Source organism: Haliaeetus albicilla, chromosome 8 (assembly GCF_947461875.1).
Source record: "Haliaeetus albicilla chromosome 8, bHalAlb1.1, whole genome shotgun sequence".
Taxonomy (NCBI): Eukaryota; Metazoa; Chordata; class Aves; order Accipitriformes; family Accipitridae; genus Haliaeetus; species Haliaeetus albicilla.
The window spans coordinates 19,189,788-19,212,070 of record NC_091490.1 but is presented as its reverse complement, the minus strand read 5'-3'; the positions used below and the strand labels follow the sequence as shown (position 1 = coordinate 19,212,070).

The window sequence follows — 22,283 nt, the reverse complement described above, 5'->3', positions numbered from 1 at the left end:
AAGAAATCTCTCCATAGCAAGTCAGATAAAGGGAGTAGTGTAAGTTCCTTTTTATTAGACAGAGGTGGATTTGATACATGTTATCAGTTAATTTTGCATTCTTGTTCAGACTTGTCGAGTGTACAGGTTTACCATTTTTTAGTCAAGAAAGAAAAACACATTGCACAAAGCAGCTGCATTCAACAATACAACAAGATACATATCATTATTCACTTGAAGACTAGAAATGTGCCCAGAAATTTTTCAATCATTCAGTATGCTAAAATATAGATAATAAAAAGAGTTAGTTACTGTTTAATGGTAAAATACATTAAAAAAATTCAGGTGAATCTAGAATGAAAACTCATGACTTCCTTCAGTATGGCACCACTCTATTGTTTCATTATAAATTTGTAAAAGGCACCACACATGAAAACTGTAAAGCAAGGGGGAAAACAAGACCAAGCAACTTTCCATGATTTTCTTTCTGTACAAATACATATATATCTTAAGGCAGGTGTTTTTATGTGCAAAATACAAGTATACAGGTAAAACCAATGTTGGTATCATACATTCTCATACTCACCACTTCTTTTAGCAGTAACATTGGTGTCCAAATGTACAGTACATTGAAAACACTTTTCTCTAACAGAGCTCAAAATAGAAGGCAGGCTGGAAATATGGCCCTGATAACAATTAGTTTTTAAATCTGAAAAGCTTTTATGTAGACCCCTTAAAACATGTACGAACAGTCATTCTCTTTTTCTTGTTGTCTCTTCCTTTAGAAAGGTCCATATCAACTTGTTCACTATGTCAGGTTGATCCTGCTGGAGCCAGTGACTGGCTTCAGACAAAATAGTTAATCTGAAATGATTTTTAACATAAATCCGTGTAATTTCTGCCATCTCAACTTCCATAAACGCATCTCTTTCTCCCCATAACAGCAGGGTTGGCATGATGACTTCATGGTGCTGCAGAGGTAGGCAGCTTTAAAAATAAAACACACTTATTTAGGTCTTATTTTAACAAAGAAATCACCAAGACAGAATTCAGTCAACTTCGCTTTTGAAATCAACTCAGTGAATCTCACGGCAAGTGTTCTAGGTTGCAGGATATCTCCTACAATACCAAGAAAACACTCCTGTGACTCAAAGTCCTTTGTTTTTAAGGATGGTGAAATTGTTAGAAGATACTTTTACTGTAACATGTCTGTAACTAGCAGTGGATTTCAACAGAGGTCCTACTTTTGGAACATGAATGATGTTTCAGCATGATGCACAGCTCAGGAGCCCCATGATACCTGTAAAAGCGAATGTGGAACAAGATGGCCAGAATTTTGTAGGTCAGTGGCTTTCCCTTGGTGGATGAATGCTATGGCAAATTTCTGAACCTGCATTATTTACTGCAAGTAGGTTTTAATGCAATATGATGCTTTGAATCACATTTATACTACAGTATTCAAGGCATCTAGCTAGCTGAGTAGCCAAACTGTCTTACCAGAAAACAGTCATCCAGGAAATGGCAGGCTGCCATTTTTGGACACTATGGAAGATACCAGCTAGAGTGTTTCAGACTTATTCAAAATTAAATATCATGTAGTACAGCTAAAAATAAAAATATTCGTAGAAAAAGATGTTCTATAGAACACTGGTGTCTGAAATGCTGAACTGAATTCTGTTACATTCACTCATCTACGAAATTCACGCTAACATTCGAAGTGCATCAGAGTTCCCTTCACAAAGAGCTACAGTATGTTTTTGAAGGCCTTGGACTTAAATACCTACAACTGTACACAGTGAAAGAAAACTGTTCCTTAAAAATTTGCTTTTCATGGAGTCATAACCTCTTTAAAACTGCAACATCACAACCTAGAGCTTTGGCATACTAGAAAGCATTTAAAGATAAATACATTATAAGACGTTTGAAGAGTATTTTCAAGAAAAGCCCTTAGAAAGTAAAATGTTAATAAAAATTATACCACCACAATGACCTATTTAAACTTTCAGTAAAAATTTATTATTTCTTCTTAATACAATATATTCTTAATACAATATATTTCAACATAAACCATACTAACCCACCAGAATTTATTCCAGCTCATCTATTTCAAAGATACTGAAAAATTTATCTAATTTATGCTTGAATTGTTTAGTCTTAGCCGCATATTGTAACAGACTAGCTGTGACAATTCAAAACAGATTGCATCTGATCAGACACAAATCTCTATTATATTAATGCTCAAACATGATTATTTTAAACCAGTAATGTATAAAAAAGATTTTCTGAAAAAAAACTTATGACATACTTAAGTGCTAGGTTGAAACTTAGGAGTTAGTTAAGAGACTATGCTCTGTAAAAAGGGAAAGACAAAGAAGATGGCATGCATTAGTTTAAAATAAGACAAAGAAATTGAGACTTTGAAGACATTCTTCCTCTCTACTTACACACGATGTCAAGAAATATTAATAAAAGGTCACTTTAAATAATAATTTAATTTTTCATTGATGAATTAGGAAAATTCTTAAAATGGCTTTTGTAGCAGTGGATTTAAAATCTCATTTCGCAAACACCTGACCTCACCCACTGAACCATAGCTTATTCATAGTATCAGTTTTAAAAACTGATAATGTGATAATCTGATTCAGTGCATTTAGACTAACCTCTTTGCCTTTTAAATCCAGTATCCTGGATCTCTTCACTATTTATATGTGTATTTTTTCACTACCGTAGGGTTTACTATTTTTCTTTTGTGTCTACGTGCCTTGCAAGATTTGTAGCCTCACTTAGGAAAACTCTTCTGGGCTTTTTACACATGCTGCATAGATAAACAACCTGTCATTTTTCATTGCCTATGAGCAATATTTCTTTTCAGCCTGGAGTATGGGACATGATATGATGCCTGAAGTTTCTAGAAATCTCCTTTAACAAGGATTAACATGCAGATTTCATATTTAGAAAGGGAAGTTCCACTCGTGAAGTTTAAGTCTTTGAAAAACAGACTCAAACCTTCATACAGCACTGTTATACAGTTTTTCTGTAAACAAGTAAGTGAAATACTTAACTGCTATAAGAGAACTAATCCCGTTTTCTAAAAAAATGCCGTATCAGAAGAAATTCAAACTTCAAATGCTTACCTATCTCTCTTAACCAAGCATGACACAAAAGCTTTATGATTTTTATTACAAAAGTGTTTGTATCTAAAGTATAGTGAAAGAAACAACTGCTGTGCTCTTTATACAAGGATGTGTTGGTGATGGATGGAAATAGGCGATTTCAATCATCTCTTTGGAAATAACTTTCCAGAAAAATTAAGCTCTGAAGAATGAAACTCCAGGTAGATAGTAATGAGTTGGAAACCTCTAACATGTAGGTCACCAGTGCCAGCCCACTGGGAGTTATGGTGAATACGTCATTCGTATCTAAGTGCTGCTTAATGGGTTATATGAGAGGAAGTGAAAATTTCAATCCAGTTTTAATATTTAATGATTCAGATCCCATAAAGGGTGACCATCAAAATTGGTGGCAAGAACTGAATGAGCTGAAGACTAATCTTTTCCTTCATGTCCAAAGGCTGCTGAATTGTGGCTGACAGCACCTAAAATAATATTCTCTGAATTCAGTACAGATATACTTTCATTAGGAAAATAAAGCAAACAGTGCACAAACATACACACAGAGGAATTAATATCTGTAAAGATACGTTCTGATTAATAACTGATACTAGGCTTTTTTTTTGAGCCTGAAAAGGCCTGGAACAATAGTTTAAACATATGCAACTCTTACATTCATCTTATCTGAATCCCATAGCAATTCAGCTATCAGCTATCACAGATATTTCACTGTTATTGTCAGAGAAGCATCTGGTTAATACGCACACTCACTGATGCGAGGTGCTGTGGCAAATGTAACAAACAAGGCTCCGGGCGCCCATGCCTCTCCAGCTCCTCATTAGCCCTACCCTTGGGGCTCCTGCAGTGCAATTGCAGGGCCAGGGAGCTGCCATGCAGCCGCAGAGCTCCCCGTTCGCCCTTGGACGTGCCAGCTGATGTCCTCAGCCACTCTCTGCATAGCTTTAAATAAGTATACTGTTACCAGCACAGCCATCTCATTTATTCCCCATTGGCGTCTGTGCTTGGGGTTATCTTGTTTAGAAGAAAATATACCACCTCTCTACTTTCTCGTTCCAGTTTTGTTTCTTAGCCTGTACAAGGCAGCACCTAGCTCAGATCCCTATTTTCCTCCCAGCATTTCCCTGCTGACCACTCTCCTGACAGTGACAGCATGGAAGGCACAGAAAGAGCAGTAAAGGTAGCACTAAATTAGACCAGGGAAAATGAAAAGTTAATCTACTTCAAACACCTACTGCCTGAGTTCAGGGAAGGAAGAGAATTGTCATTTTTAAAGAATATTGGGAAGCTGGTCTTGTGTTAGAGAAGCATGCAGGAGATTTAGCACTGTTGAAGACTGGAGGCAATAAAGAAGAGTTCAGTCCCACTCTTCTTGGTATAGTCCTTCAAGTTAGGGCTGTAAGTCATAAATAGAGTATATGCAGAGTGAAAGACCTTCTGGCCCTGTTAAGTTTTTGGTAGATAAAAAGGGGGTGTCAGTCTCTAAGGCCAAGCCAACTCCTTCCAAGAAAGTTAAAACCATTAGAAAACTGCTTGAGAAAATAAAATAAATATTAAGCTTGCAAAAATATTTCCTATTATGATACTATCTCTCAATTTTAGTCTATGCATGCTTCCTGCTATATGTGCTCACTGCTGCCAGTGAGTCTGACAAGACCAAAGCAGGAATGAAAAAAAAAAAAAAAAAAAAAGAGTTAGGGTTAGTTTTAGGCTTAGTTACAAAACAAATTACCCCATCTTTTAAAAAAACAAAAGCAAACCAGCCCACACAGAATAAAATTAAAGTCAGACATGGTTTTGTAAAGTTACAAGTGAGGGCAACGTACTTGGATGCCATATTATCTAGCAGTATTATCTAATAATAAGCTCTTCATAGATTTTATTATTAGATAATATGAACCGTAATGCCAACAATTAATTGATATTAATTTTGTAAGTATTATTTAGAGATGTTTTTGTGATTGCCATGGCTTCTGTGAACAAGGAAGGGCTTTTGCTTTATTAGATTCTGAAACAAAGCTTTTCCTTATCTGCACTCGGGCTGTTTCACCGTTTTGTGTGGATACATCATACAATTCACTTTGCATCACACTGCTTGACACTGAATGCATTTGTTACCTGGTGAGACTTCAGAATTTGCGGTTTTTCTTTTACTTCAGCGGCAGAAGGTGCAATACCACGTTTGGCCTCCAGGGGTCCCTAGAATATTTTACCTTGTTTCAGAATGTTATACTGACCTGAAAATACTTCTATAATGGTTAATGGGTCCAGTTAATGCTCCAGGTTGTGAAAAGACATAGAGATAAGCTTCAATATCCTCTGCTGTTAATCTGCAGCCTTTCCTTCCAATTCCAGTGGCCTGGCTAGTAAATAAACTTTTCAGAACCTACAAAAGGAAGCATAAGCAGCCACTATGTAAGATAGCTAGAAAACGTGATTTCTCTCCTTTAACAGGACACATCTTTCTAAAATCTATTTATGCATTGTTTAGAGTATAATGAATGGTTTAAATGCTTTTTTAGAGAGCTATGTGTAAAGCACACGGTAAACTTATTTCTGGTATAACTTACTTCAGGATTATCAAGTACAGCCAAATACCAGCATTACCAAGTTACTCAGTTTTGCACCCTGACCTGCCACCTGTGACAGGCAAAGGCAAGCGCAGGCACAGACTTTTCTTTGGGATGGACCCCAGCAGCTGACAGGGTGGGAGGGAGAATGATTCAGGACCTCCCCAGCTTGCTGTGCCCTGTGTGCACGCAGCACTTGGAGCTCTGCACTGGGCTGTATGCATGTCGGAGGATGCACGCCCGCAGCCATTTTTTCCCTTTTTATACACTTGTACTTATTTTTTTAAGGTTATACAAGGTGTTGGCCTTGTTGGTTCCTCAGGCAGAATTAATCACCTGGCTGAATTTGATGCCCAGACACCCAGGCTGCCTGCCTTGTAGCAGGCTCTGAGGGATAAGAGGATGTCCCACTGCACACAGGAGCTTCAGGTAAGTCAGCAGGCGTTCCCCAAGCACCAAATGTGTCCCACTGGCATGGGCACAAGTAAAACCAGCTGACTGTCCAGGTGGAGTTATGCACTGTAGTGCTGGAGGTTAAAAGTATGTACCTGAACTCCCAGAAATGCAAAAGCAGGAGTTAATCTCAGAGACTATACACACTTATATCCTACTTTATATAAAGATATAAAGCTAAATAAGAAAATTCAGAAAGCTCTGTATTTTTTCCAGTTATAATTATAACTACATCAGAAGAGATGAACATAGGAAGCAATTCTTCAATCACTCATAGTTAAATATATAAACAAGAGCACTCATTTTGCTCACCTTGAAATCATTTACTGTAAACATGAATTCAGGAAACCATGGCATTTGGAAAAAGAAGTAGTAACCAGATTTAATCAATTGTGATGGATGTCGTAGAATGTATTCTGAAACAAAAATGCCCATGAATTAAAAATGAAAACTGATGATTCAAACAAAATTACTGTTAATATTACTATTTTTTAAACTTAAAAGGCATGTTCTAAAAATATTACATTAGAGCATGCTATGTGACAAAAGATGATTATTGTTTCAGGAGTAAGTATATGATGTGGCCATTAAAACATACTTCTTCTATATGTGTTAACAGAAACAGTCAGCAAACCAGAAGCCTGCCAAAGATTAGGCGAGGGCAGTGACACTGGAGAGTTTAATTGCATCATAGGTTTTCACTTAGAGATTTATTTGTGTAGCTAGTCCAAAGCATTTTTGTCAGCTGTGGAATAAGAGGCATAAATAGAAGTCTTTAAGTATTTCTCTCATCAAAGACATGATGCACAGAAATCTGTAGATGATAATCCACTTATATTCTAAAGACAGCATCAATCTTATTCATGAAAGTACAGAATTTTTCTAACAGTTGTCTTCTTGGCAATTTCAGGAACCGTAATCGAGATTACATAGCATCACTTTTTAAAGACATTGAAGCATATATAACAAAAGAAAATGATATAGCCAAATTTGCATTAAGTCTTTTTTTTTTTTTTTTAATTATAATTTTGTGTCTCCAATGAGTTGCAGAGCCAACACTGACATTCAAATATCTAACTTCCTCAAAGCAAGCACAGAATGTATGCAGGTACTAGGAAGTCTAGAACTTATCCTTTACAGATGCAAATTCAGGAAGGCAAAATTGCACTCCCAACATAGGAGATCTCTCTGAAATATTAATTTTGAACAACTTGGGTTTTAAAACAAAATTGGGTGGACAAAAATGGGTTTTAAAACAAATAAATTGAAGTGTCAGCTATCTTCTAAGCTTTCCTATCTTATACATTCTTAAATTGCATCACCCATTATATTTTTCCTTGATGGACCATCATCAACACTGTTCACTTTTCCTCACAATTTATAAACTGTATATTTTCATTTAATCCACAGTAGAACAAATTTGATCCAGGGAGACTTTATCAAGCTACAGAACAGATTTTGTACTGTAACAAATATCCAAACAAATACGAAGAAATACTATACTAAAATGTATTTGTCTTCCATACAGCCTGGCTCCTGCTCTCAGTGAAAAATACCGCAAAAAGCTCCCGCTTGCTCAGGTGGTGGTGAACAGACCTTTCCTTGTGTAAGTGAGGCCTAACTACCTGGCAAAATGTTCTTTAATATCCTAGAAAGGTGCTCAAGAACACTGTGAGAACAACATGTGTGAATGGTTCTGATTCCAGGGTGGTGTAAGGTCAGATTTACATTCAACTGAAAAGAAAATGAAAGCTGCACTAAATATTCTTAACTATCTCTGGGTAAATGGGATGAATTTTTAAATGGAAATAGGGTAAGGTCAGCAACTGAAGAAATTAAAATCAGTGAGATACTACTTCCATTTTAATTACTGAATGTTGATCTAATCCCTATGAAATGTTTTGTAATTCTGGGTAGCAGACAAGCTCAAAGCCTATCACACAACAAATTCTCCTAGTGCACCTAAATCCTGAATTCAGCTCACTAATAGTACCTTCCTGAGCCTCTAGTAAGTGGCCCGGAAAGGCTGTCTTGTTCCAATGAATATTGTACCAGATCATAAATTGTCACTTGTCATCCAAATCACGATTAAATTCTAATGTCTGATTCACATTTATACAAAGGCTGTTTTATGCAGACTTAATAATGCAGTGAGGACTTAACCTAGGTGTAATACAATATACACCCTTCTTCAGGGAATTTTATCCTGCCAAAGTGGTACAAAACAGATTCACGTATATGAAAATTATATTTGTGGATCTTCAAGGATTAAGAAAAACATCAGTAAGTTTGGTTGCAAGCACTCCCACTTCCTACAATAAATTATTTCCAAAAGTCAAATACTTGATACCTTAATGCTTCCTAACATACAGTCCAGATTGTGACAGGCACTGAGTACGGGCAACTTACCTACTGAACATCTAAAGGGGCAAGTAGCTTGTTCTTCTTTACCAACCTCAAAGCAAACACTCTGAATCATAATGAAAATGCAGATGCTCTGGATTAACAAAGACTACTATAAAACTCACCTGTAAACACAGAAGGATGAGGGAAATTAACCACAATCAGCTTAGTCACCATTTCAGGGTAACATATAGCCACTAACCAAGCGATCATTCCTCCCCAGTCATGGCCAATCAACACACACTTGTTGTATCCTATCACATAAACACAGATTTGTGCTTTTATTTCAGTAGAATTTGTATCCATACAAATTATCACATACAATAAAATAATTATTAGGCAAAATAGGAGGTCCAGCACATTTATTAATGTAACTATTTAATACTGCACTGCTTCCATTACTAATGGCAAGAAAAAATATTGCACTATTATAGTTAAAAAATTAACGGATAATTAAAATTATTTAATTGGACTTCAATTACACTTTAACTATACTACCTCAAACTAAAGTCACTTGGTATCCAAATGGCCACCCTGTTCACATCTTGGCCAATGTAGGGTCAGATATACAATTCAAATTGCAGCCATTATAATGCACGTACGTTTAGGGTATTTGGAGTTTAAAACTGCAGACAGAAAGACTAAGCCATCTCCTGAGCCCCTCCTGAACAAAACTAATCCTTATGAATTTCGCTGAATATGGGAGGTTATCTAAGCACTGAACATCATCATTATGCAAAAAGTGGGCATTATACGTAATAGCCACATATATAGCATGTATATATATACACACATAAATACAAATATTTATATCCTTAGTAGACCTGTAGCTTTTCTCCATATACTGTTTTGATGGCAATTTTTAAAGTTCTCGGTATTCACATACTTACTCTTTCATCGATAAAGTGGCAATTTAACAGCAATAAAAGGAGGGAGAGAAATCATGACTGAGTTTTTGAAAGCCTAACTGCTGGAATACATACTATAGTGTCAGATACCATCATCCTCCTCATTGAGGATTGTAATGCTGAGCACATACACTACAAATGAAATGTATAAAAGCCAAACTGTTTAGAATTCTGACATAAATTTGGACACAGTTGTCAACGCACCTTATAACCCCTCTCTTGAATAGAAATCTTCTGGAGCACTTTTGATGTAATCAAGTTCTCCAAAAGAATTTAATGTGGGGTTAGAGCAAACAAAGATAACAAGCATCAGAAATACTTTTCCAAAAAAATTTTAAATCCCTATGAAATTGAATTATGATGAGAGCGCTTCACAAGCATAACCATGGCATTACCATGGAGATTAACACAACCAGCAAAGGTTGGAAAACGTAAACACAGTGTGGAGACTGCCTGCCCAATCTTTTGACAATATTCAAACATCACAAGCAGAGCAAATCCTAAATTCAGATTTTAGAACTGGAATCACTGTTTTACTATTTCTTCATGTGAAATACAGTAAGTTGTTTCACTATCCCTAGAGTACCCAGGGAATTAAAATGAATCAGGCAATGACAGTCTAATCCCTTGTCTTGCTATTGGAATGGAAGGGAAATACCCTTCACTAGGTATTAAAATTTATTGCCAGAACAGCTACACTTCAAACTGAACTCAGAGGGGCAAATTTTGCAGACCCACTTCAGCTCTAGACCATTACACTGTGTGTTTGCCACAGGGAGCAGCAATGTGCCCCTTGTTCTCCCTTCTGTTCTTCTCACTGTTGTATAAGACAGAGTGATTCAGCTCTTGAGAACTGACTACTGTGCAGGAGTAGTATTTTGGGATTTTTTTTTTTAATACAGCAGATGTACTGTCATCATCTTTATAAAGCCCACAGTATTTATTCTATCTTGTTTGTGCAAGAAAAACGTCACTGATTTAAATTCTTTGGTCTACAAGTGCTATTAGACTTTAATCCAGAACATTATCCACTAAGTGCAATGGTTAGGAGTAAGCAAAGACCTTCTTAGGGAAAAAGACCATAGGTTTGTACTGCTGGATTTCACAGCACATAGGGAAGATTTTTTTTAAACCCATGATGGAAAATCACCTTTACATATTGTTTACACTGACATACGCATCACAATTAGAAAACAAACCTTTTTCATTGATAACAGTCCATAAAATATGAGTATCCTTAGATTTTTATCTATACATATCTGTTATGTGTATATATTAAAGAGAATGCAGTTTTTAAAAAAAATCAGTGCTAGATCTTTATGGGATTTTTGCCAGAAAATCAAGTCATCTATGAGCTAAGTAGTTTGTCTTCTACTAACGCACCTAGAGATTCCAAAATATCCTTTATATCTGTTATCAGGCAATCTAACTTGTAATTTTCTTTGTGAGAAGGAGCATCTGTTTCTCCATAACCTCTCAAATCCAGGGCCACCACTCGATATTCACTTTTAAATTCCCGCAATTGATGGCGCCAAGAATACCTAACAAAGGGGAAAAAAAAAAGTTGGAGTTATAAGGTCAAGCAGTATGATACCAAAATGTACTCAATGCTTTTGCTCCCAAATAGTTGAGGGTAAATTAGCATGGCTTTGCAACAAGATTCTTTTTTCCTTCTGTGGTACGCTGGTGGTCCTTTGTGGCTATAACAGTTTTGTGCTCCCTTCTTGAATTCCCCAGTAAGGAAGTGCGGCTGTCAGAAAGGGGGCATGGCCAGAGCCTGGGTGTTTCAGCAGTTCCTGGCATGGTCCCTTTGCTGCAAAGGAAGCAGGCAGAAACCAGAACATGCAGAGGACTATTCTGTTTTATCCCTGCAGCTATAGTACCATCAAAAAAGTAAGGTCTGAAAAGCTTTCTCTTCTCCCTGGCTTGCTCACACATTTTGATGGAGTAGGGAAACACGCCTCAAGGCATGTGTTTTGTCAGAAAAGGAATGGCAGATAATTCATACACTAAATAAACCAAAGAAAGAAATACAATGAATATCACATGAACTTGGTGAAGTTTATATGATTTATATTATGTACACTTTCATCTGTGTCTCTATACTACCAGAATTGTTCTAGAACTATCTCTCAATGTGTTGGTACTACAGAAAGTATTTCATTGCTTGTGTTTCTATGGAAGAGAGTGGTAACATTACACATATTAAAAGACATACAAAATTACGAACTCAGACAAAGGCAAAGGCTATTCCTCATTCTGTAATAGTATGTAGTGACTAGATGTGTGTTATGAAGCAAAAATAACAAGAAAATAGTGGGTTTCATCCTGCAAGAACTACCTGCCCTTCAACTGTTATTGAAACCAAATAAATTACAGAATAGCCAGTACCAAGACAGACACAGCCTTATCTTATACTGCAATATAAGATATACGAAAAACATGATCCTTCTAGGCATATATAATAATGGCTGCATCCCTCTGTGCTAGGATCTAGCTTTTACTTCTGCTTGTTTCAACAGTCTCAGATAAAAATTATGTAACATTTGGATCATCAGTGATCCTAAGAGTGATGCACAGAATTCTACCTCAATTCAAACAGTGTCTATATCAGACCATTGGCTCTTCCACCTTAGCTTTGCCTCCAGCCTATTAGGGACATAAGTAATGTTACAGTAACACTGATAAATTATAGAAATTTGTATTCATAAAAACAGAACAGTCAGAACCTTTTCATTTCAGTGCCATAATGCAAATACAAGATTTAGCTATCTCCAGGAATGAAATTTTTAAAGGCATTATACAATGATTTGGAAGCTGAATTTGCCATGGTAACTGCTGTAGCTATCCTATATATTTCACTAAGAAGAAACAAGGAGGCCCATAAATAAATAAATATACTATTTTTGTTTTCAGAAAATGTCTACTTCCTATCCTCATCTTCCGTTTTCACAACAGTCCAAGAATCACCAAATGTCTGACCTACCAAATGGGTAGGTTTTATAGTCAAATAAATCCTTTTACAACATATGAAATGTAACTATCGGACAGCTGCTTTGCAAGCAGAATTTGGAAACATTGGTGAATGCTTTCATGTTCATGCGGTGGAATCGTGGAAACTATTTTGTGACTTTCTGATCACATTATTTCTGAAAGGCAGCTTGTACAAAATTCAGCAGCTCACACACAAGTCTTATAGGTACCCAGCTGTCTCAACACATTATGCCCAATTTCAAATATTTTGTCTTTCCACAACATTGGTACTGATTTTCAAGTTCTTATACAACTAAAGCACTTAATAGCTCTCGTGCATTATATTCTTAAGTGATCTTTCATCTTCAGACATTCTCAATCACTTGCTAAGGTCAGTATTGTCCAGTTATGGTTGTCCTACTTATAACCTTGAGACACCGGAAGGCAGAGATTTGTTACAATTAAGAATTGTAACTACAAATCATATCCTTTTTTTTTAACTAACCAAACAATACAAAATTGACGCTGCTTTAGATATCTCTTAAATTGTGATTATTTTATCTTCTGCTCTCAGAACAATCTCTATTCTTGCATACAAAATTCTTCACTGATTGAATCAACAAACCAACATCAGTATTGGTAGCATGACTATTTTATAGACTATTAGCATGTAGTCTTCTTTTTAAAAACAGTTACATAAACTATGCTATTGGTGGTCCCAGTGACCCATATAACAGTTTCTTATTAATTCCTTTTGAATGGTCAGATAATAAAATATATTAACTGTCACTTAAAGCATGACTCACCATTCTGAACTGTAAGAACAGCTTTCTGCTTTTTGAAAGTAATATACCAGATCTCAGTAGAATACGTATATAAAAATGCTAAATTTTCTGTTATTATTCCCACTATAGGGGAAATCAGCTGTAGTCTCAGCTGTCTTACTGTGTTAGAATATGTGTTATGCCAGGTATGCATAATGCTTGCATAGAATATGCATACCTCCCCATCTAACTGTCTTTTTAATGAAAGTTTACAGTTTTAATCCTTTTAGACAGCAATTTCTTATTAGGACAATCTACCTCTTCAAAAATTTATCTTAAAATAAATATGACTTTCTACCGTCATCCTCAAGGCCAATAGTATCTATAGGAAATTGCTAAGGGAAGAGAACTGACCTCTGCTTTATCTGGGTCAATTTATCATGGAATGACCTGAGTCCAGCTTGAAAGATCACAATTCCAACAGTGGACCCTAACTCCATATCTGAGTTTAGAAAGGAAAAGGATCGTTTAACTGGCTGAATTACTGGCACTATCACTTCCCCTACTCCCTTACTGTTTTTTCAGTGCCAGTTCTGTAAGCCATGCTTCACTAGTTAAACCTGGCAATAACAGCCTGAGCAATTTGGTTAAATCATTAGACACATGACTGCTTTTCATTGTTAAAAACAAACATTTAGGATTGGGTTTGATGCATCATTCATCTTGTGATGAACTAATAATAGAACCTTTTTCCCTGAGTAGCATTCTGAAATCAGGCCTATAGAACTCATAGTTCTTCTTCCCCTCCCCTAGTTAAAAATTAAATTTTTAATAAATGTAGCGATCCATATTGCACTTAACATATAATGGATCCTTATTTTAACACCCTCTGCTATAGTTCATAAGTTTAGCCATATAGTACCAATGTTATTCAAACAGGAAATTCATTAAAAATGAGCAGCTCCTCCCCAAAGTTCGAAGAGAAGTGTACATACTTGGGGAAAAATGGACTGACCGTGCAAAAAAAGATGGTTGGTTTGCGTTAGCCTGCAGGAATTTTTTGTGGATGCTGCAGTCAAAAAATGTTTGAATGGTTTGTTCACTACTAAAACTTCATGCCATTGGTTAGTACTCATAGATACATAAAATGGATCACACTGGGGATACTTAAGCTGAGATGATCACTCTTGGGTATCTTAAGCAGCCTCTTTTATACAAGAAAAGTGTGTAGGGACTTTTACCAGAATTCTGGAAAGCCATGAAGCAGCAGCATGAGTGGTTTACCCCTTTCTCCAGCAGCCACATAGTGGAATCTTAACCCTGAATCCTAAAACGAGAGAAAAAGAAGCATGTTTTTATTGCTGCACAGAACTGCTATACTGGGGTTTGAGAATGAATATGGTTTCAGACAATATTCTAAGAAACAATATATTGCCCCTGAAAAAAAAAAAATCAAATTGTCAGCTTTTGAAGCTAAAGTCTTCTGCAATTCTGAGATCGGGTATCTGCTACACCCTGGCAATTTTGAGTATTCCCCACCCCGCCCGGCTGCCACAGCTTCTTCCAGGGAGGACCATCTTTAATACATGTCAAGCTATGTTGACTATGTGCCAGTTCAGCCATAAGCATGCTAACATTTCTGAAAGAGCACCACCTGGCACGGTGGCTAGGAAATGCAGACTATTCTCGAAGTTAGCACCTTGCTTTCACACGGAGACCAGTCACGTGCTTTATGGAAAGACTTTAACAGACAGTATAGTTTAAATGCACTTTCAAACTTTCAGTTAGTTTGTAACTATTTAAAAGTATGCAACTATTTAAAACAATCACATTGCATTCTGGCACAATAAAGGACTGAGTGGATTCTTAAGAACCAAAAGCAATCAAAATTAAGTAACTGGAAAGCAAGTAGTTTTTGCTTGTTTTTACTGTTCAAGGTTTCAGACTCGCTTCAGAAAAGAAAGCCTTAATGTTATAATCTTCTTTCTGCCCTGTCTATAGTCACTATTTCTGATGCATCTTTTAAGAAAATGGGTCCTATGAGAATTACCAGCAGGCAAGTTACTTATTGTTAGCAGTGCAGAGGCTGAACACTGAAATGCCATTGAACTGAATGGATGTGCACAAGCTTACATTAACTCAAGGTCGAATCCAGTAGAATTTAAATAAACTGAAATTATGACCTAGAGGGTTTACTGAGTTCTAGCACAGAAGTAGATACAGAAGTTGGGAAAAGAGTTATCTCACAAAATACAACATGCTGTTTAGAAGTCAAGTGAAGGAAACTGCAGGAAGAAAGGTTGTACAGCTCCTGAACAAATGTCAGAGCCTGCACCATCTCTGCTGTTCTAAAAACGGGAGAAACCCCCATGCCTTTGCTGTACATCAAGGGCTTATATCAGGCCAAGGATCACAAACACATACAAAAAGTTTTTCTTGCCAGAGATGCTTCAAATTCTCTGAGCTACCTTAGCACTGCTAAGTCACTAACCAGCTACAAACCCATTAACTTAACGTCTTGATTCTTGAAAGGGCTCTAAAGAGGGAACATCTAGGGTTTTTTCTACTCACTAGGGATATAATAGGGACTTTTGCTCAGTTCTGCCCAAAACTACACTGATATGTCTCCTCTGGGATGCCAATGAAGTTGAAGTCCCTAGAGGTAAAAATAAATTCCTAGTAAATTTTAAGGCCATTACATCACCTTCACCATTTTCCATATCACTCTTCCTTTGATCCTTTTATACTTAAAAAAGTAGAAGTTTCTCAGTTTCCTTCCACAGTTTCTCTTCTCAAGTTAGTGAGTAGCAGGTAAGCCCTCCTCCATCCCGCTGCTTTCAGTTAGTGTCCTCTAGGGATTTACCCTCAAAGTTTTTATTTTAATCTATCTATTAGTTTTAAGGGCATCCCCTTTACTCATACAAATTCAGTCACCACTTGTACAGCAGCAGTTTAAACGTCACGTGCCCCAAACTAAGCCCATCCTCTACCTTTTCAGTTGCTCCTTTCTGTCCCCTTTTTTCTGCCCCCCAAAACAGTCACAGGATGTTGCCATCTTTCCTAAAACAGACTCTTTTCTTTGTCGTGTTGAAATCTGTACAGATCGGTAGGGTACGTGTGTTTGGAAGGTAACACCTTAGCCTGCTGTTATCCAAGGGCAAGAGTTTCGTATTTCCTGAAATGAGTGAAAGACTGTCATATTGACAGCAGTTTGTCTTGCCCCCAAATGCTCTTTTATTACCGCTCTACCCCTCGTTTCCCCACCAACCCATTCACTTAGTGCTTGGTTCTATCAGAGAAAAAGAACGTGGCATATGAGTAAAAAAGCGCGCACGTGCCTCCTAATAACGTCAGAAAAAGAAAACAAGCCAATCACGGGAAACGGAGAGGCTCAATAATTCGCATTAGTACTGCCTGGCACAAAACCGTCCGCCCAGACCCCCGAGATCTTTGCGCTCGTTTTATTAAAAACAACACTCGACAAAATCTGCTGCGTGCTCTTTGCTCACCCCTAACTACGAAAGAAACCAAGCTAACGCAACTTCATTTAGAGCATTCGGCGGAGGAGCAAAGCGCGGGCAGAGGTCCGAGGCAAGTGTAGGAACCGACGGGCGGCTTCAACCGCACCGCCTGGGGGACAGGGCTTAGTTCTGCGCGCTCCGTCTTCCCCGCCACCCTGACGCACGACAGGCGCTCCCGGCCGCAACCGGGCACGCCGTGAAGAACGGGGCGAGCGGGGCAGACGAGGGTGCGGGGCGCGACGGGGCGCGTACCCGCAGGCGGGCTGCGACACACCGGGGGTCGCCCGGCGCCCCTCCCGCCCGCCGAGGGCCCCGCACCCCGGCCGGCCGGCGCCCCCCCCCCCCGGGCCGCCGGGCCGGGCCCGGCCTGCGCCGCGCCGCGCCCCGGCGAGCCCGGCCCCGCTCCCTGGGGGCGGGGGCAGGGGGGCGCGGGCGCACGGGGGCGCGCAGGTGTGCGGAGGGGAGCGCGCACGCTGCCCGTGCACACGCGTGCCCCGGAGGGCGGGCAGGGCTGCCCTGCACGGCAGGGGCGCGTGTGCGCACCGCGGGGCCCGCTCCCCCCCCCGCCCCCGCCCTCGCCCTCACCTTGATCCGGACGTAGCAGTGGGTGCCCAGGGAGGGGTCGTTGAGGCAGGCGGGGGGGTTCTCCCGCACCACCCGGCGGAAGGTCTCGCCCGGCCGCCGGCCGATGCTCCAGAGCAGGCGCAGCCCGGCGATGCAGGCGCAGAGCCCGCAGTAGCTGTACACCAGCGCCCAGAAGAGCAGCGCCCGGGCGGCCACCATCACCCGGCGGGCGGGCGGCGGGCACGCAGCGCCGGGTCTCGCCATCGGGCCCCGCCGCCGCCGTCCCCGCCGGCCGGCAGGGGCTCGGAGCGCCGCCGCCGCCGCCAGGAGCCGCCCGAGCGGAGGCACCGGCAGCGGCGGCACCGGCAGCGGCGGCGCGCTCGCCCGCCCGCCTCGCGGCCCCCCGCGGCCCTCGCCCCGCGCCGCCGGCACGGCACGGCACGGCACGGCACCGCCCCGCCCGGCTGCGCGGCCCGGGCGCGCTAGGCCCCGGGCGGCACGGCGGGGGCGGCGGCGCCGCGGCCGGGGGTGCGCCCAGCCGCTCGGCCACGGAGGGCCGCCCCCGCCCCCCCAACTATTCCGTAGCGAAGTAAGGAGGATCGGCCCCTGGAGCGACGGAGCGCGGCGCTGAGCCGCCCGCGCTGACGGAACTGCCAGATACACCCAAACTCACGCGCAGTGTCGCTGCGAAAAGCGCGCCGGGGGTACGCGGGACGGCCCCGCCGCCGCCGGTGCCTGCCAGAGGTCCTCGCAGGCGATGGCGTTGCCCGCTCGCACCGCGTACCCGCTCGCACTTACCTTGTTTTCGTGTGAAGGGAAGCGCGTAGGTATGCGGCGGTGCGGTTGCAGTTTAGTGTTTTTCGAGACTGTACGTTCTTTCAGTGCCGCTTACACCGCTACCATTTAAAGATGGTTTTGTAAACGTACGACAATTTCAGTTATTACAGTATTTCTTAAAAAGACACAAACTTTGAGCTCCAGCACCAAAATTTATAGCGTTTTAAACTTTACTTACTCCAGTAGAGAAATTTGCTACTAAAGGAAGTTGGATCATCATTATTAGCTCTGTTCCCGCAGAGTTAATTTAGTACCGAGATCTCAGCCACACAAGGCTGACGGTGGAAGCTGAACAATCTTATGCCTGTCCGTTAGCTGTAAATTGCTACGTGGACAAGCCAAGGAGTCACAGTCACATACAAGGCCACAGATGCTGGGGTAAGAAGAGAGGCTCCAGTCGGCACATACCTGGTATTGACCTACTGATATGCAGGGTGGGAAAGGGTAATTTTGAATCAGAATGGTTCGTGTCATCCAAAAATGTAAGAAAAAGCATACCTATTATAAGCAGTTGATTTTACAGGTTATAAAAATGCAGGTTATGAAAAATGAGTTTATTAGTTCTGGGCGATAACGGAATGTGGACATTGTAGTTGCTGACTACAAGAAAAGTATAGAATTGAGCTTGCATGTCAAATCCTGACAAGTCCTGACCCACCTCACTGCACAGCCTGCTCACCTTTACTCCTTGATCTAACCCCTTGCTTCTCAGACTAGAGGGTACAGCCAGGTTCGAGACTTGTAGAGACGACATCAGAGTCACAGCTAATAACATAGGCCTGTGGGCAACTGCCTGCCTTTGGGGGTGGGGGTGGTGCTGCCAAATTTTACTTGGAATTTGATGAAGACTAAAAGGTTTTCTTGGTTCAGGTGAATTTGGAGGATTAGAACTTAGCTTCCAAGAAATTTTTTTTGCTCTGTCCAGCAGTGCAAGTAGAAGCTGGTACAAAGACACCATGCATCTGTTAGCTCTAAGATATGTAATTTAACAAGCTATTTAAAAAAACCCCAAACTGGATAAGCATGTATGCGGACGGAATACATATAATTTTTCACTGTGCATGGAACACAGCTTGTAGACAATTTTTGTCTGTAACATACCAAATGCTTTCTCCTACTTGTTCTAAATTCAGACTTACAAATATAGACGCTGATGTTGAATCCTAGTCCCACTGAAGGCAGTGACAGAATTAATGCCTGTTTCAACAAGTTCAAAATTCTTCTTTTTTAAAAATCAAATAAAAAGCCTAAGCAGCAGAAAGGAATGTTACAAAGAATTGCCCATTGCTGCATTTTCATGCATTTTAAAGTTTAAATAAGATACAAAACCATTCTCTGAATTTATTTTTTACTCCTAAAGATAACATCTTCAAGTTGCTGTAAAAAGCTGCCTAGCTTCCTCTTATCAATAACATGAATGAACTATCAGCAACCCACATCAGCTGACAGCGCTGAATCACGCTGTTCTCGATCCCTGCTCTTTGAATGTGAGCCCTACAAACTTAAGGTCAGGAGCTTTATCAGGCTGCTGGGGAAAAAGCTGCTAGGCTGTTTAAGGCTCCTTCCTTCTCTTGGGCGAGAAGAGAAGGAACAACATCAGAAGCTGATGATTCAGTTAAGACACTAACCTCTGCAGACTCCAGTAGGATTATATGAATCATGCCTACCAAGCCTGAGCCTTCCGTTCATGCTCAGATTACTCATACCACCAACCCCAGGATTAGCATATAGCTAATTTTTTGTGCATCAGACTTTGTACTAATAACCTTTTTTTTGTAGGGAAGAAGCCTTCACAGCTTCTCAAGAGCAGACTAGCTGCAGCAGGGTTTTCCCCCTAAAGTGCACCTTGGTAAACCAGCAACCCAGTTAGATAAATTAGAAGGTTTGGCAGGAGCACAGCAACCAATGTTGTTGTTTATATCACAGTAGTCATCAAATTCCTTAATAAACCAGTAATCAGAATGAATTGGTAGAAAACATCCCCTAAAAAACCCTGGAAAACCAAGGTTGGAAATCCTGGAGTTGACCACAAGCTTCCGCTTACCTCGAAAGAAAGGTTGATGAAAACTCAGCAACAGGCTAGACACAGCATTCACAAAATTACAGTAGCCAGCTAGAATACAAGAAGGATTAAAGATGGAACCATGATGTGTCTTATTACAAGCAGGTATTTGGCCAAGCTATACCATATTTCTTGTACAAACAGCAGAGCTATTTTTTCCACAAAAATGGAACTAAGTCTGTTTTTAGTTTATACATCACTAACTACCTAGGTAGTTCTATGTCAAACTTCTACATTATACAAACCTTTTGCTTGTGGAATTTAGCTATGTTATCTCCAGATATTAGATATGGATCCAGTATCAGAGCTGAGAAAAAGGTGGTGCTGGGGACCTAGCAGTTCTGAGCAGCTTTTGCACAATGAGATTGCTGCACACCCTGCTACACACCCTAGCTCAGCATTTCTAGGCACCTCCAGCTGTGCTACCTTAGCTGTCCTGTTTGCCAAGGAAGTGATAGAATTCCTCTTTTAATGAGGAGTGCTTTCTTTGTAATCTAGGACCACACTGTCTACGTACGTGTGGCAAACCTGTTTGTACAAGGCAAATACCTTCCACACATTTTCCAACATTTTGCAGAAAAAAAGCTTAGAATCTTCTGTATATCCCATATGAATAAGAAAAAATGAGAACCCCAACAGTTATTTTTCTGTCTTCCTTATATTTTGATTTTCTCATCTTCTGCTCTAAATTATTGTTCTAATGGGTGCCAAGCCAAACCAACCCCAGGGCAGATGGTCTTAAGTGCTTTGACAGTGTGCTTTGCCCTCCATAATTTGCCATCTGCCTGCTTATCTTTTGTCAGTTCAACTAATCCCATTTCTCTGAGACAAAAGAGGACAACTTTGCACATCACTGACTCTGCCTCCAGCCTGACCAACTCATAGCTGATAGTAAAAAATTTAACATGCTCTGTTTATTAGTGACAGAGGAACTTTTTAAAGCTTTTAACTATCTTACCCATCATTAATGTGTAGATACAATCTACTAGTGTAAACACAAGTATAAAAATGACACATTAGTGCAGCTATTTTCACAAATGATCAAGGTGAATTAATGGCATGACAGAACTTAGTACACATTTTAACTGTTAGGTAACTAACAATATTTAGTCTGTTTAAGCAGCTTGTTGTTTGCAGGGGGTATCTACACAAGTGGTATTTCTTCAGTGTGGTGACAGCTTTGGGCAAACACAGTGCTTGCTGCTCACTTACATTTGGAGGCCATCTCCCTTTCCTCCGAACTCAGCCTTCTGTCTGGAGGTAGGAGCCGATTATCCTCTTTAAGTGACTTGTGGGTTGCAAATAAAGGGTTTATCAGATTAGCATTAGCAGCAGTGACATTATGACTTTAAGTCATCATGACCATATAGAGTCATGGAAGCTGGAATTAGCGTTTGAAGGAGTGAAAGTACCAGTTCATACCATTAGCAATGCCCATATAGTCATATAGAAGGGATGAAATGCAGAGGATAAATTCTTGCCCTTCCCTCTGTCACCTCGTATTTCCAAAGCAAGAGATCTTGAGCTTGCATTAACCCAATCAGAAAGTATGTCCAGATGACAGCAAGGTAGGGAGTCCTGAATGTGAACTGTAATACTTGATTGCAGGCCAAATAGCTATTAATGATGTATAAACTGTAAGCGAAGGCAGGCCTAAATCACTTTTGATGTGGATGTAAAACACAACATCCTAACAGCACCACTTTACGTTACAACCCACCCTTTCACCCTAAGTCCCCTTCCTAGCCAAGTACTTCAAATATCCCAAACAACATACACTTGAGCATGCGTCCTGGCAAGGCTCATGTAGAAAGACCTCCTTAGACGTTTCAAGGGGCAATACCCCAATCTGAGCATTTGTCAGCATACACTCTTTCTGCTATTGAATGAAATACTACCATTCCAGCAATGGCAGAAGATACAGAGTAGTACTTTCCTGCAGAATAGGTATTTTGGAGATAGCACTAGCTCATCAGCCTGTTACCTGAAAGACCAGGCTACTGTTTTTAGGCACACTTTAGCTGTCATTTATGAATTTAGATGAAATTTATTTCCTTTATCTGAAAATTCAGTTATTTTGTAGAAGGTCTTGTCCACTTAGTTTACTTAGTTGTGTGTCTG

General features: G+C 40.1%; 1 protein-coding gene across 2 annotated transcripts; it reads right to left on the bottom strand.

The window, feature by feature from the left end:
• Positions 1–26: 26 nt before the first annotated feature.
• EPHX4 (epoxide hydrolase 4) lies at positions 27–18,414 on the bottom strand. Of its 2 annotated transcripts, none has more exons than XM_069789222.1 (7): positions 18,279–18,414; positions 14,420–14,505; positions 10,825–10,982; positions 8,659–8,787; positions 6,443–6,546; positions 5,345–5,493; positions 27–966 (listed from the first exon to the last, which is right to left on the bottom strand). In XM_069789222.1, exons 1-7 carry the CDS (start codon positions 18,318–18,320, stop codon positions 732–734), a joined length of 903 nt encoding a protein of 300 aa, XP_069645323.1. In that variant the 5' UTR covers positions 18,321–18,414; the 3' UTR covers positions 27–731. The 2 variants fall into 2 exon arrangements, with proteins under 2 accessions (XP_069645323.1, XP_069645322.1); XM_069789221.1 differs by lacking the exon at positions 18,279–18,414 and adding an exon at positions 17,285–17,605.
• Between the last annotated feature and the right edge of the window lie 3,869 nt (positions 18,415–22,283).

Excerpts from the sequence above, each read along its gene's own strand:
- EPHX4 (XM_069789221.1), bottom strand. The coding sequence starts at position 17,527 with ATGGCGAGACCCGGCGCTGCGTGCCCGCCGCCCGCCCGCCGGGTGATG. Across the intron at positions 14,506-17,284 it reads ACTGCTACGTCCGGATCAAG|GATTCAGGGTTAAGATTCCA; the intron begins GTGAGGGCGAGG and ends CTCTCGTTTTAG. Across the intron at positions 6,547-8,658 it reads TCATCCTTCTGTGTTTACAG|AATACATTCTACGACATCCA; the intron begins GTGAGTTTTATA and ends TTTTTGTTTCAG.